The 15,817-nt window shown below is 40.9% G+C and overlaps 1 protein-coding gene across 10 annotated transcripts in view; it reads left to right on the top strand.

The window, feature by feature from the left end:
• The window catches only part of LOC108263891 (coiled-coil domain-containing protein 178), a 39,052-nt gene extending 23,555 nt beyond the window's left edge, over nt 1-15,497 (top strand). For 9 of the 10 annotated variants that reach the window (XM_053673688.1, XM_053673645.1, XM_047159890.2 and 6 more), the window contains 2 exons: nt 1,869-2,003; nt 4,617-5,342. In XM_053673688.1, coding sequence (XP_053529663.1) covers nt 1,869-2,003; nt 4,617-4,754 — 273 coding nt within the window. In that variant the 3' untranslated portion in view covers nt 4,755-5,342. Of the gene's footprint in view, nt 1-1,868; nt 2,004-4,616; nt 5,343-11,424 lie in introns of those variants that run through there. The other variant, XR_008393057.1, reaches the window with a different exon arrangement.
• Nucleotides 15,498-15,817: the final 320 nt, after the last annotated feature.

Genomic DNA, 15,817 nt, shown 5'->3' with positions numbered 1-15,817 from the left:
TACAGTATGTTTATGTGTACTAATTAAGGGAAACAATCCTACCGTGACTTCTAGCGTTATAGTCGTTACACTAGGATGGAACGGAAAAATAAGAGCGCATTCGAACGTATTCGACTGCGTTTCCTGACATCATTCTGATCATGAGATGCCTGCTCTTTTAATAATATTAATACACGTTCATCTTGTCATATTTAAAACACAGATTTTTATTTTCAGGATCGTCTTTGTTTTTAACGAGTCGTGAGCCCGTTTATTTGAGTTTGCATCGGTACAGAATGTGAACATCATAGAATAACCATATTATTCTTCCACCAGCAGTACAACAGTGTAACTGCGGCTAAAAATCAAACCCTGAAAGGCTAATACTTCTACAACTCCTCATCTAACGACATGAATGTTATCAAGTGAGAAATGCATGCAAAAGGCAAATCCTGTGGACGGGATTCTCCACGCTCGTGATCAAAGCCTGATTTTCTTCCACGCGGCATTCAGGCTTTTACAGTTTGTTGTTTATTTTCTAAACTAAAGATTTTGACATTTTCTCTTTTTTTTTTTTTAATGATTTTTTTCCCCCCTGAAGCACAGAGAAGCCTGGAGTAACACATAGGACGCTGTAAGATCTACGGAGACGCGGGCGGCGAGCCGATGTTCGGTCTGACGTCTTTAAAGGCCTTTGTCTTTAAAGGTGTCGGATTCTAGGATCCTGATTGGTCGGAAGGTGTTACTCTGCGGTAACAGCTCGATCTGGAAGGAGTCTCCAGTGCGAGAACGTCCTCAGGACGTTCCCGTTTTCTCAAGATGGATAGAAAGTCTTCAGGACCCGCACGCACGCATTGTTGTATTGTCCTACAACAGCAGCGTTTTCTTCTTTAAACGACGGCCATCCGTTAATACTAGCACCGTGCTCCAGAAACGTAACGCAAACACCAGGATTTATACGGAAACCCTTCTGCGCTTTGGACGCCGAGACAGGTGCTTCGCATTACGAATCATTCAGATTCCAACGCGCTTCCTTCTGTTGATCTCCACGTCTTTACGTCTCGCGCCGAGACTAGTGTACACATTTTAACATTCTGTTCCGCGAGGAATAAACCCCATTTTTTTCCCCCCTTCTTCAGCAGTTGATGGCTGAGGTAATTCTCGTTAGTTCTTTCATGCTCCAAGGAACACATTGCCAAGCAATGATAAGCTTAAAGGAAGAGAGAAGAGATGGGGCGAAGCAAACCACAACATCCTTTAGAATTGAAAAGCTTTTTTTTCCTTTTTTTTTTAACAGGAAAACTATTCCGAAAAGAGAAAAGCGAGCAGCATGTCTTCTGTCTTTCACTCTCTTTCTCTCTCTCTCTCTCTCTCACACACACACACACACACACACACACTCTCTCTCTCTCTCTCTCTCTCTCTCTCTCTCTTCGTTTTATTGTCTTCTTCCAGTGGACTCGGAATAATTTCTAATTGCGGCAGGGGGTTCATGACTCTTTGTGTATGTGTAAAATATGTCTTGAGGGGATTGGTATAAAGTTAAAGTGGGTGAAGTCGAAATATTTTACTCATCAGCTTTGCAGTCACAGAGTTTGCCTCAGCTAGAACAAAACCGCTGAAGCATTTAGAGAAAATTAACCCCCCATCCTGGCAGCCAGATGTGACTGGATTCCACCCAGTGCACATGAGTGGGCAGGGAGAGCAGGAGACTGTGAAATTCCTGTCAGGCCCGTGTACTGCAGAATGGGCTATTGACTGCTTTCTCTATTTCCCTCCATCATTCTTCTTGAACACTGCCATTAATTTCCTCTCTTGCCTTACCATTTCTCTCTCTCTCTCTCTCTCTCTCCTTTTTTTTTTTTCTCCCTTCTTTCTCTCCTCCCCAGCTTTCATTGTTGCAGAGGAGGATGCACAAAGCCATGCTGAAATACTTCAAACACCGCAGCGTCTACAGCCAAGCAGAGCTGGCCCGCTTCCAGGCCCTCTCCAACCAGAACAAGCAGAAAATGAAAGCCCTCCAGGTATGGGCGGTTTAACACACACACACACACACACACACACACACATATATATATGTACACACACAGGCCTATACACATTTGTGTCAAAGCAATGTGAATACACAACACCAGCACTTAGCCAGGAAGAATAACGGGCGGTCTGGTGTACGAGGTCCCGTTCGTGTCGTATACTAATGAGTAAACCGATCTGAAGGATTATCAGCTAACCGTCACCACCCCCTCCTTTTTTTTTTTTTTTTTTCCTCGCTCGTCATGTTAATAAGTCTAGAAGAAAGGAAGAAAAAAAATGCAGCTTGTCATACGTAACATTACGGCAGCTGACACTGGAGACTCCTTCCATCAGTGTAACATGTTTGGTTTTTTTTTTTGTTTTTTTTACATGTTCTGATCGGCCCTTATAGATCATGAACCGACACCTTTCCGACCGATCAGAATCTAGAACTCGGCAAGGCTGTGGTATCGGTACCGTTCGTGCTGTAACGTCGCAATGTAATGCTTCCCGAAAACGCTGAGAACATACGATAAGCGGAGCGAAGGTTTTTCAACGAGCTAATGGTGAAAACGTGGGTGTGATGCAGCTGCTGTAATGAGGTGAGCCCTGGTGTGTTTGCGGCTCAGTCGAGGGAGGCGAGCTTAGGAAGCCGGCCTGGGGAATGGAGCATGAAGGCGAGGAGTTCTTAGGGCTCCTCCAAGTGTGAAGGACAAAGGAGCAGCCTTACTCAACTCTGTCGCAGCTTAGCATAGATCCCCCCCCCCCCCCCCCCTCACCTAAACCACCCCCACCACCACCCCTGTCCAACTCCACACACTCACACACATGCACACACTGCTGATTTACTTAATACCGCAATAACTATAGTGGAAAGCAGACCTGCATATAAAGTCCCCCAGTGTCAAATGACTCACCTTTTGTGATTATTTATTTATTTATTTATTGTTTTTCACTCGGTACCTAAAACTGCACCAGAATGCAGCACCTTCCCGGAATTTATTAACAGAACAACCTCAACCCTAGCCAGGTTTAACACGGAGCTCATTAAGACAAAAAACATTCCTAAAGCTCTCACGTGATTCTGCAGCAGGCCTCACTGTCTATCCTAATACACGTATGAAGCCAAACTCGTTTCACGTACGTATGAACCGTATAGTCGTATAGGCTTTACGTTTTGGCTACCTGTGCTGAACGTGCCACGCCCATAAGTGACTACAAGCGACACGAGCGACTTGTTGAACGTAGCGCTAGGGTACTGTACGTCCAAGCTCAGCTACCACACTGAATCACAATCAGTAAGTGTGTGCCAATACTTTCGCCCGGCACCATGACTCAGCAAATCGTCGGTCAGCACAGAGCGACCCATAGCACATCAGCGCTACTTATATGACCGCGTGTCCTGGAGCGGTTTTTTATTTATTTTTATTCCTCTTATTACCACGGCGACTATTTATACGTTTAATACCGCGGCACGTCCTCGCCAGGCGAGTTAGTTCCTGTTCTGACTTCAGAAAGCGCGTTCACGTGACATCGTCACTATAGAAACGATGGCGTACGGTATTAGAACGAGCCGACACTTTTTTCCGACCGATCGGATTTGAGGATATGATATAAACGTTATTCGTTACGCATTCATGAAGAATGCGTTTTAAGGTTTTCATACTTTGGTGACTACGAGGCGATGTCTGTCGATTCGAGACATCGACGTCTCGCCTCGGAAGGCGTCCCGTCGCGGAGTACCTGTACCAAGGTGGAGCTTGTGTAACGGACGCCTTCAGCAGACTATATTAGCTTTCTCCCGCAGTATTTCAACACTTCAATCAACACCGCTTTTATTTAAGCAGCCGGATTCTTCATCGGGCTGCACAGGCACAAGACACCCGCACGCCCACTGGAGAGGAACGCCCAATCACGAAAAGTAGCGCCGCTGATTTGTCACTGTGTCTTCCTGAGGCACAAATGACTGCCTCCGACTAGCTCAACTAGAGTGGAGGGATGTAGTGCGGAGAAGTGTGTGTGTGTGTGGGGGGGGGGGGGGGTGATGTGAGAAGGCGAGAGAGAAAGAGAGGGATGGGAGAGCACGAGGCTGTCATCTCGCAAACGCTCCTGCCAAATCAGGGCACTGCGTTCAGGGTTATGCAAGTTTACACCAGGGATAGCATAATTGACAATTGCTAACAACAGAGAACAGGGTGGAGAGTTGTGAATGGCCGGTAATAATTGGAGCGGATGCCCGCTGCGCTGCTCTCGGGGGATCATAATCCAAGATCTTGTTTCTGATATAATTGTTAGTCAGAGAATTTCTGCATGGCTAGGCCAGCTCAGATTCCCAAGCTGGTTGACAGTGCAAGGCAGTTTAATAGAAAATCTGGTCGCTGAGGGTTTTTTTTTTTTAAGAGCAGATGTGCACTGAACCCACATGCACAGTTCACCAGGAGTTCTGCACGCCATCTCATCTCCTTGTCTCTTTTTCCCCTCACAACATCTGATGTTTTGCGTGTAGGCTGAGACGGAGCAGCGGTAGCGCCTCCGTATCACCGTCTCTCTCTCTCTCTTTATTTATTTATTTATTTTTGCATTATTGCTCAGCTCTTGCAATGTTTGCTTGCCCGTTTAAACAGGAGGACTTGTCCAGAGCAATCCAGCGCGTCTCGGCCTTCCTGACGGACGCCGGCCACGACGCCACGGCGGACAAACAGGGGCGCGTGGACCTCGATGGACTTAACCGGCCGATGCCTACGGTGCAGATAGCAGAGTAATTGGACGCTCACCTTTGTGCCAGACGACTCACTTAAAACCCTCTCGGAGCGTGCTTCACTCTCTCCACCCTCGCTGCTCCTCACAGCCCAATCCATAACAATGAAACAGGTGACTTTCATGCTGCTGTCAGGAATGATCTAATTTTAGCTGGGTGAATGATTGCAATTGGCTTTGCCTCATCAGATAATTAATCTATGTCACCATTAATTGGAAAAGAGAATAATTACAGGGCTGTGTTGACAGAAATTCTACGCTTCTCCACATTCCCGGATCTAATTACACCTACTAAAACCCTCCTGACCTTATCCCCGTGGTTAGTATACCTGCGTAGTCTTAACCGGCGCACGGCCGAAGTATACGCTTCCTCCCTCACCCTGAATCTCTCATTCTCTCTCTCTCTCACTCTTTTTGTTGTTTATTCCCCCCCTTTTTTTTTCTTCTCCTGTCTCCCCCCCAAACGTCTTCCCGCCCGCAGAACTGTCTCTCTCAATCACTTTTCAATATTCAATCTTAATTTTGTGGAAGTTTAGCATTTTCAATGAGCTGGAGATGAATGATTAATGAATAAATTTAAATGCTTCATTTTGTCCATGGATCATTAGTCAAGTCCTTTGTGGGAAGGACCTGCGAAAAAAAAAAAAAAAAAAAAAAAAAGAGTGAGAGAAAGAGAGAGAGAGAAGGAAAATTATTGAGACATTAGCCTGAAGCGATCCAGGGGTAAATAGTATGCACAGAAGGATGTTGTGTGAGCACTACCCACTGGCGTTCCTCAGAACCCCATGAAAACACTCGTGTTCCTATTTTCTCTCATCACATGACTGATGCGCGCCAGTGACGAATTCATTTCGGGATGCGTTTCTCGTTTCGGTTCTGCCGTGAACTCCTATATATTTATATATAATAACGTGCATTATTACAGCAGGTTTGGTGCCTTTTGGATTCTCCAGCGCTGTAACAGATAAGAAAAACAGAAACTACTTCAGGAATTGAACTGGATTTCTCACTGTAAACGATTATGTAAGGAAATGAATCAACAACGGCGTCATGTGGCGCAACCCGAGGAGAAGCGGACTCGCTGTTACCACTGTGAAGTTATAAGAATAGTTGTTTTCCTATTACAGCATGTCCTGACGTGTTATATTCCTTTCATAACACAGCAATTTCCTAATAATAGTGATGTATATTTTTATTCGTTAAAGAACACTGTCATTTTTATACATTTCTAGTTACACGTAAGGTTTAAAACAGTCCCTGGCTCTATCCTGAAGACATCCCGGGTCAGAAAATGTCAAATTAGAAATTAGAATGCGCCGACACTGTAGACTCCTTCCACGTACATGACAACTTGACTATGCATGGAATCGTTACTGTAGAAACGACGGCGTCCGTATAACCCCGCGATCTGCATTACAGCCAAACCTTCCGACCAATCAGAAGCGAGAACGCAACAACGCAGTGCTATAACAGCTAAACCGACTTCCTGGATTCCTGACAGCCGTATATGAAGCTATGCGTGCGTCAGTGACGCTCCGTTGCATCGCCGGCTGTCAGAACGCAAGGCTCTCTGAAATCTCGCTCCGGAGAGTTGTTAATGAAACAATCAAGCCAAAGCACAGGCCACTGATGAGTAATACAACACGCAGCCGTGGATCCGTGGTACCGTACGTGCGAAGGTTCGACCGACAGGATCTCTGGACCGCGTCGCGTCGGAACAACGCTCCTTGCGTTTTACTCTTTAAGCTTCTCGGTACGGCGACTCCGTTTTTTTTGTGTGTTTTTTTTGTTGTTGTTGTGCAGCGAGAGCTGGCGTTCCCTCTCTGGATGTGCCAGGGTCACGTTTTTTTTGAAGGATGGAATGTCTCTCTGCTATCTCTTCCAGTTTGGGCAGCCATATTTTAAATTAGCACACTTCCCAAACACATTCATCTGCGCCCTCTATCCTGCTAATCAATCCTGCGAAATAAATGGCACCGAACCTGGAACGTCATAGTGTCATTAATTTCCCTGGAAACATGCATCAAATGCATCCGTCGCCGTTCCCGCGCCGCTCTGACGTTCCACAGACGCACGGTTATGCACACACGTGCGCTTTATGAAACGCACGACGCAGTCTTAGTATTCGATAGTGCGTTATAGGTCAACAGCGTCGTATAGCATTCGTAGACACGATGAGCTGGGCGCTACAGGAAATATTCGTATTCATGTTTCCTGAGAAAACGCAAAAATTGTGCGCAGACTAAAATTCCTCCTGTTTCTGCGATATTGAGTCGTTTCAGAACAGGAGGAGGTTTTTGGATACAGTTAGCAGAGTGACACCAGAAGTCAGAGGTAATGGCCTTTTTAAGAGATATCATATTTAGTTAACACCTTTGTGCCTTGGTGGATTAATGCCCCTGTTTACACCTGTGAATCTGATATTGATACAGTGACAACCGCTCGAGCCGTGTGAATGATGCTGATGAGTTTGTGTATTCGTTTAAGAGTGTGTGTGTGTGTGTGGGGGGGGTGTATGGGGTGGGGGGGCTGCGGGGGGCGGCGTCTAGGAAGAAAAGACGGGGGAAAAAAAAAAAAAGAGAGAAGTGGCAAACAAATTCATCAGGAAAATAATGTATGTTCCTTTTTTCCTCCACACTTGCCTGCTCTCCCACACATTCATCTTAACAGAATAATAATTTGTGAAAGTCTCTGACATTTGTGGCTAGCTAGCATGGTAATAAACCCGTGGCTCGGAACGTTTTTTACTTAATTAGAGTCAATCAATCCAAACTTTTGCTCACTTACCGGTGTGAAACAGGGATATAATGAGCAGAAATCAGCACGGTGATTGGAAATACAAATTACAGCTGTTTAAAGGAAACCACACACTCTACTACGTGGCCAGCGATGCAGAAGCCTGCTGGGGACATCTTGAAGGGTTTGGTGCCAAATCGACGGCTACAGTAGCTCAGGGAGAAGGTGCGAGAGAGAGAGAGAGAGAGAGAGAGAGAGAGAGAATACAGTGGGGGCTAATTCAGTCAGAGTACTGTACAAAACGAAGATTGTTTCAGTTTATCCCAGTGTAATAAGTCATTACCATTTCAAAACCGTATAGTAATCTGGAATGTGACTATTACTACTAGTGCTGTTATTGGAAATTAATCAACGACTGGGCGGAGTCGCTCTTCCCACCCGGACGTTTATTACTGTCCAATGACACCACGTCCCGAAGTGTTTCTGTGACATTTCAGTGGAATCTCCACGGAACCAAAACGAACAAAATAACTCAGAGTCAAAAGAACTCCTCTCATGGGGACTTGTAAAATGTTGACTCCTTCTTAAAATGCTAAATGAAGCATATAGCTACGCAACGCTGTTACTATAGAAACCATATTCGAAAGAGCACATACATATAAACCTTGCTGCTGTTTATCAAATTTATCAACACCTCCTGACCAATCAGATTTGAGAATTCAGCAGCGCTGTGATATAAGGTCTGGTATTGTTCGTGTTGGAGGTTTTTTTTTTTTTTTTTGTAGCAAGTTAAGTGGAGGAGCCTTTTAATTTTCAAGCAAAGGTTAATTTCTGAAGTTTCTAAAGCGCACAAGCAGAGCTTGGCAGCCACAGCTTGACGTTGTGTTGCAGTTATTATTGTCAGACTATCCAAGGGAGCACAGATAATGTAAAATTCTCTGCTTGGTCCCCGTTTGTTTCACTGCTGACTGGAGGGAGTAATTGGGTGGTGCTGACCATATTATTAACCATTTTCAAATGGGTTACAGCAGTGTCGGAACAAAGGAAGGGAAATGAAATTAAAGGCTTAATGTCTACGAATGTTGCTTTTTGCACCAAAAGGAAGTGCGAAGCAGAGGGATTGAACAAATAACACAATCTAATACACGTATTAGACGATCTAATGTGTAGAGGGTCCTTTATGGGAAAAATCAGACATTTCATTAAAAAAATTAATCACGTGAAAACGCGTCGTGTGTAGAGTTCACGTGAAAGAGTAATAACGTGTAAATAAAAAATCACCTGTAAAAATATCAAATGTGAAAATAAATGAATCGTGGAAAAAATAAATAATAATAATTTTGATTATAAAGAAAATCATCTGTGACAATCAAACAAATCGTTAAAATCAGGTGAAAACAAATGAATTGTTTAAAAAAGACCTGTGAAAAATAAACCGAGTAAAAATCACCTGTGAAAAATAAACCAAGAGTAAAAATCACCTGTGAAAAATAAACCAAGAGTAAAAATCACCTGTGAAAAATAAACCAAGAGTAAAAATCACCTGTGAAATATAATACCAGGAATAAAAAATCACCTGTGAAAAAAATGAATAAAAATCACCTGTGAAAAATAATACCAGGAATAAAAATCACGTGAAAAATAATACCAGGAATAAAAATCACGTGAAAAATAATACCAGGAATAAAAATCACGTGAAAAATAATACCGGGAATAAAAATCACGTGAAAAATAAACCAGGAATAAAAAATCACCTGTGAAAAATAATACCGGGGAAAAAAATCACCTGTGAAAAAACTGAATAAAAATCACCTGTGAAAAATAATACCAGGAATAAAAAAATCATCTTTGAAAAAAAATGAATAAAAATCACCTGTGAAAAATAACACCGGGAATAAAAATCACCTGTGAAGAATAAACTAGAAGTAACAATCACGTGAAAAATAATACCGGGAATAAAAAATCACCTGTGAAAAATAATACCATGAATAAAAATCACCTGTGAAAAATAATACCAGGAATAAAAAAATCATCTTTGAAAAAAAATGAATAAAAATCACCTGTGAAAAATAACACCGGGAATAAAAATCACCTGTGAAAAACAATACCATGAATAAAAATCACCTGTGAAAAATAATACCAGGAATAAAAAATCACCTGTGAAAAATAATACCATGAATAAAAATCACCTGTGAAAAATAATACCAGGAATAAAAAAATCATCTTTGAAAAAAAATGAATAAAAATCACCTGTGAAAAATAACACCGGGAATAAAAATCACCTGTGAAGAATAATACCAGGAATAAAAAATCACCTGTGAAAAAAACTAGAAGTAACAATCACGTGAAAAATAATACCGGGAATAAAAAATCACCTGTGAAATATAATACCAGGAATAAAAAAATCATCTTTGAAAAAAAATGAATAAAAATCACCTGTGAAAAATAACACCGGGAATAAAAATCACCTGTGAAGAATAATACCAGGAATAAAAAATCACCTGTGAAAAAAACTAGAAGTAACAATCACGTGAAAAATAATACCGGGAATAAAAAATCACCTGTGAAATATAATACCGGGAATAAACATCACCTGTGAAATATAATACCATGAATAAAAATCACCTGTGAAATATAATACCGGGAATAAACATCACCTGTGAAAAATAATACCATGAATAAAAATCACCTGTGAAGAATAATACCAGGAATAAAAAATCACCTGTGAAAAAAACTAGAAGTAACAATCACGTGAAAAATAATACCGGGAATAAAAAATCACCTGTGAAATATAATACCGGGAATAAACATCACCTGTGAAATATAATACCATGAACAAAAATCACCTGTGAAATATAATACCATGAACAAAAATCACCTGTGAAATATAATACGGGGAATAAACATCACCTGTGAAAAATAAACTAGAAGTAACAATCACGTGAAAATAAATTATTCTTGTAAAAAATGAGATAGAAATATATGATTTGTGCTTAAAGTAAATCACGTGAAAAGCAGTCAAATTAATTATGTAGAAATCACGTGAAAAGCAGTCAAATTAATTATGTAGAAATCACGTGAAAACAGACGACTTGTGAAAATAAGCCCATCTTGTCTGAAATGAAAATGAAAACCACCTTTAAAGATAAATGAATCATTTGTAAAAAAAAAAATAAAAAAAATAATAAACCAACCAACCAATCAATAAATAAAAGCACCTGTGAAAACAAGATGAATGAATCATATACAGTCAAAATGTGAAAACTGTGTGAAACATAACTTGTGAGGTGTTGAGTGTAAACTTTCTTTCTGTGTGAAGAATCGTATCAGGAGTCAGGTTCGACATAACCACATAACGGTTTTTGTCATTTAGGCGTTTCAGGAACACCGTCCTACCTGTAAACTCTTTGTTTGTGTGGCGTGTCCCTGTGAGGAGCGTTTGGGTTTGGGTGCTGCTTTAACTAATAAAATCTCCCAGTTCTCCTCAGAAATAAGCATCAGCTCTGCTCCAGTGGCTTTACCTTCCCCAGGTGATCGCGCCACTGAGCCCACAACCGCTCCATCGCACACGGCTCTACTGCTGCTGCTGCCAACCCTGAGGGTGGCTACCCGTTAGCAGCACACACACACACACACACACACACACACACACACACACACACACACACACACACACACACACACACACACACTAAAATGCCTGCTTGCACGTATGCACTCAGGTACACAGAAAGACACATGGAGAAATGCTATTGTCCCTCGAGTGTCCCATCATGTCTCTGCCCTAGCTGCCCAGATTCTCTCTTGGGAACACTTCTTCTCTTACTCTTCTCTCTCTCTCTCATACACACACACACACACACACACACACATTCTCTCTATCTCACTCTCTCTCTCTCTCTCTGCTGTGTTTTCTTTGTCATGAGTGATCATCTGCAGGTCTCCAAGCGCCCGGGCCCACCTGGTCGAGAACTCGCCCATTAGAAGCCCATATGTGAGAAAGAAGCAGCACATCTACATTTCTACACTAAGGCAACACCCCTGTGGGATACACACACGCGCACACACGCGCACACACACACACACACACGTGCGTTTCTCTTACTATCCTTGTGAGGACCTAACTCAAACCCCAAACCAGGAACCTACAGGAAGCCTTTTATCTCGATTTTTTTAAAAATAAGAGCTGAAGATTTTTTAAATCGTGGGGACCAGCCAAATGTCCTCATAAAATCAACACTGTAAGAAATTCCTATCCTTGTGAGGACATTTAGTTCCCACCGAGATATAAAAACATTCCCTTCCCCCTACACACACACACACACACACACACACACAGTGTATTAAACCTAATTTGACTCATTATTGTGTTGTTGAGTCAATCATATAGAAAAAGTACATTTCCATTTGCTCTCCGCTACCGCATTTCATTTCCATGTTTACTGAATAATATAAAGAACAGAAGGAATATGAAGGAAGCCGCGAGCACTGAATCGCTCGTTTTACACATTCACTATATGTTATGAAAATGTTCCCAAGTCATCATGTTCAATTACGTGGGATCGGGTCATACGGCGAGGTAAAAATGACCGAGGTGCCAACATTTACGGGTCATCTGGCATTTACCATTTTTGAGGCAATTCTCCGGCAATAAGGGAGACGCCTGAAAACTACGCTTTTCTGTTTTTAACGTTATAGATCAGAGCAAACACATGTAAAATTCACCAAGTAGAAAGCAGACTGACTGGAGGGGACTTTTTTGTAGGTGAACTTTGACCCTTGGAATTCGCTAACTTCAGGCTTCTGAGCCAGTAGAATCCAAGTGGGTTGCATTCACTAAAGAAATGGCAGAGCTGCTTAATTTACTGTTGGGTTTGGGGTAATTATCTGTTTTTGTGGTAAAATTCTATTTTATATTTTATTTTGAGGTTTTTTTGGGGAGTTTTTTGTGGTAAAATTCTGTTTTGTAGTTTTGTTTGATAAAATTTTATGGTAATATTCTGTTTTCAGGTTTTTTGCAGTAAAATCGTCTGGAAGGTAAAATTCTGTCTTTTTTTGTGGTAAATGTCTCGATTCTTGTGGTGAAATTATGTTTTTTTGTACTAGAGTTCTGCTTTTTTGGGGATTCTAGGTCATTCTGGTCATTTTTTATGCACGATAGTTCTGGGTTTTTGTGGTAAAATTGTGGTGGTGTTTTTTTTTTTATTGGTACGACTTTTTTTTTTATTGACCTTTGGGGTTTTTGTAGTAAAATTCTGTTTTTTTAAATGATACAATTCTGGGGGTTTTGTGGTAAATATGTTTGTTTTTGTAGTAGAATTCTAGTTTTTATGAGTAGAATTCTGTTTTGTTTGTTGTAAAATAAGTTTTCTTGTGGTAAATTTATGAGTATTTGGAGTAAAATTCTGTTTTGTTTGTTGTAAAAAAATTTGTTTTGTTGAAATAAGTTTTCTTGTACATTTCTGGGGTTTTGTGATCAATTTCTTTCTGTTTGTATTTTTGCAGTAAAATTCTGATTTTTTGTGATTAAAAAAAATATTTTGAGTTTCAAAAAAATTCAACGTTTTTTTTTTTTTTTTTTTTTAATGTAAAATTAGGTTTTTCTCTCTAGTTGGCTCGGATTTCCTAGTTAGCAATGTTGGCACCTCTGAAATGATTACCAATACTGATACACATCTCATCCGTCTCCATCTCTGCTCGAACTGACACGAATCTATAAATGCTAAGGATATTTTCTATTCAGATATTTTCTATTCAGCTATTATTACTAACGTGCTGCTGTGCACAAAGGACTAAGTGGCGCGTTAGGCTACAAATACAGCATAAAGCACACAGATCATTTGCACGGAATAAACATGGATTTATGCCGCAAAGGAGGGATTGTGTAGAAATAACTGGGAGCATCTTTTAACAATCCTAACATACTAGAGGCTGTGAAAAATCCACACTATTAAAGCTCAGGCTTTTCCACAGAACCCAAGTGTCTGAAGGCTGTAATATACGATTTAAAAATAAATAAATATAAAATAAATTTTTTTTAAAAAAACGCCGCCAACTTCTTACACAAAAAGCTACTTTCTGAACGTCGTCATTGCACCACATTTAGTTAGCAAAAAATATTTTTACAAACAAGATGATATCGCAGCGCTCCGTGATATTAATATGATCTGTTCCCTGATCTGTAAAGCACCTGGTTATCTTGCTCGGCGCCGATAAGAAAAAGTGCTGCGGATTTCCAGTTTGTGAGCACATTTGGGCTGAATCTTTCACACGTCACAAATTGCAGATGGGAAGCGGTGATCTTGAACAGCCGATCACCCCAGCGTGACCATCTGACACCTTCCATTTAGGAAAATAATACTTTCTATCTTAGCATACTCTCCCCACTGCAGCCAACCAAAGGAAATATGCTTGGAGGAGTTTCAGCTACTAACTTTCACTCCTTCTACGCTCCTCTCTCTCTCTCTCTCTCTTTCTAGTTTTCCAGGATGTGTTACCTCGTTGTTGTTTTTTTTTAAATAAAAAATTTCCTGTTAAAATAAAGATATAGGTTTCTAAAAAAGGTGATACGGATTACTGAAATATAGAGTGAATGATATTCTCGATTATTTGTTTGAAACGAGTATTGCTCTATAGAACGCACGTCCTGTTTATCACCTCGACACGATGAGTCGTAAACTAAAACTAGCTAGGGTTATCTTTTACATTCCTCCATGGGGAAGGTTTCGAAATGAGTTGTATTTCATGTATTATAGAATGTTCTGGATATTGAATTAAATGTTCGTCTACAGCCTCAGACACCTCCAAATAACCCAAATGACTACTCAGTATGGAATCAGACACTTGGAGGCACGCCGTTATCGGAAAATAATCAACGACGGGTTTAGTCCCGGTTACTGTTCCCACCCTGAAGTTGAATATCTTCCTACAGCGGCATGATACTGAAGTGTTTTATTCCTCTTACGCCGCAGCGATTTGCCAAAAAAAACGCACGCCGTCATGATTTTTTATCCGTTTATGTTTACTTTAACGTCACGGAGCATCCGCGAATCAGGTTAGTTCTCATTATCAGTCGTTTCCTTACTGATGTTCCAGGAACTAACTTGTTACACAATGTTAAACGTCGTCATTTTGGTAAATTTAGGATTTACACACTTTGGGATGTGGCGTTATCAGACAATCATCAGAAAGATATCCTATCTTGAACATGGGCGAATTTCTCATCTAAGGCCTGTTTTTAGACGCTTTCGCACATTTCAAGCTTTAAATGATCATTTCGCTTCCTTCTAGAAATAAATGCTTGAAATTAGCCAATAGAACAGATTAATTCAAGCTTGAAATGAGTTAATGAATGAATCTTATATTTAGTTTATTGTGATCTTGTAATAGTTTTTCAAGATATAGATGTCTTTCTTTTTTTTTTGTTGTTTGTTTGATTGTTGATTACGTTCCTATAACATGACGCAGTGTTTTATTCCTCACATATCTGATGTGAATTAGCCAATAGGTCGCTAATCCTATCGTTGAGGTAAATGTAGGCTGTAGTTATGTGTGCGCGGAGATGTATTACAGGCGTACGTGTGTATAGCGATGACGATCGCGCCGCTCTGTCTCAGTCTGGAGTACGAACCGGACCGGATCCTCCACTCACGAGCATTACATGTGTAACGCTGGCGATAAATAAGAGTCGGGTTTTTAACCGAGGGGGAAGAGAGAGTTGTAAATGTTCTCGGTGATTTGCAGTCTCTAAGGGTTTAATTAAGTCCACAGTCTCCGCTTTTAACATGATGAGACTCACTCGACGCCCCGGCGTAACACGGCGCACACCCGGAATGCCCCGCCATCTCGAGTCCACGGGCCTCAGGAGAACCGAGGCGCTAGACGGAGCTTAAACGCTCGGAGAGATGGCCATCTCAGATGGTCTAACAAGTCAACGGAGAATTGGCTGATAGCATATCAATTTTCGCCTGCTGCGTTCCACTGCTTGCGAGCTATGACACTATGACCAGAGTGTGGATTTATAAAACCCTTTTTTTTTTTTTTTTTTTTTTTTTTTTTAATATGTGTTAGGAAAACGACCAGAAATCATACCTTTTGATTTAATAGCTACATTTTTTTAAAAACTTGTTGCATGTCTAAGTTCCCTCACATACTAACACCAATAGAGCAAAAACAAACAAACAGAAAAAAACTTTCGGATACACCCGATCGCAATGTTTTGGGCAATAAACACACCAAATCCTACAGGCTGACAATAGCTTCAATAACTCAACTATGCAAATTACTACAATATTCATTGTAGTGCATTTTGATTATGATGAGACAGTTTATA

The sequence above is a fragment of the Ictalurus punctatus genome, chromosome 1, assembly GCF_001660625.3.
Source record: "Ictalurus punctatus breed USDA103 chromosome 1, Coco_2.0, whole genome shotgun sequence".
Taxonomy (NCBI): Eukaryota; Metazoa; Chordata; class Actinopteri; order Siluriformes; family Ictaluridae; genus Ictalurus; species Ictalurus punctatus.
This window is presented reverse-complemented; position numbering and strand designations above follow the sequence as displayed.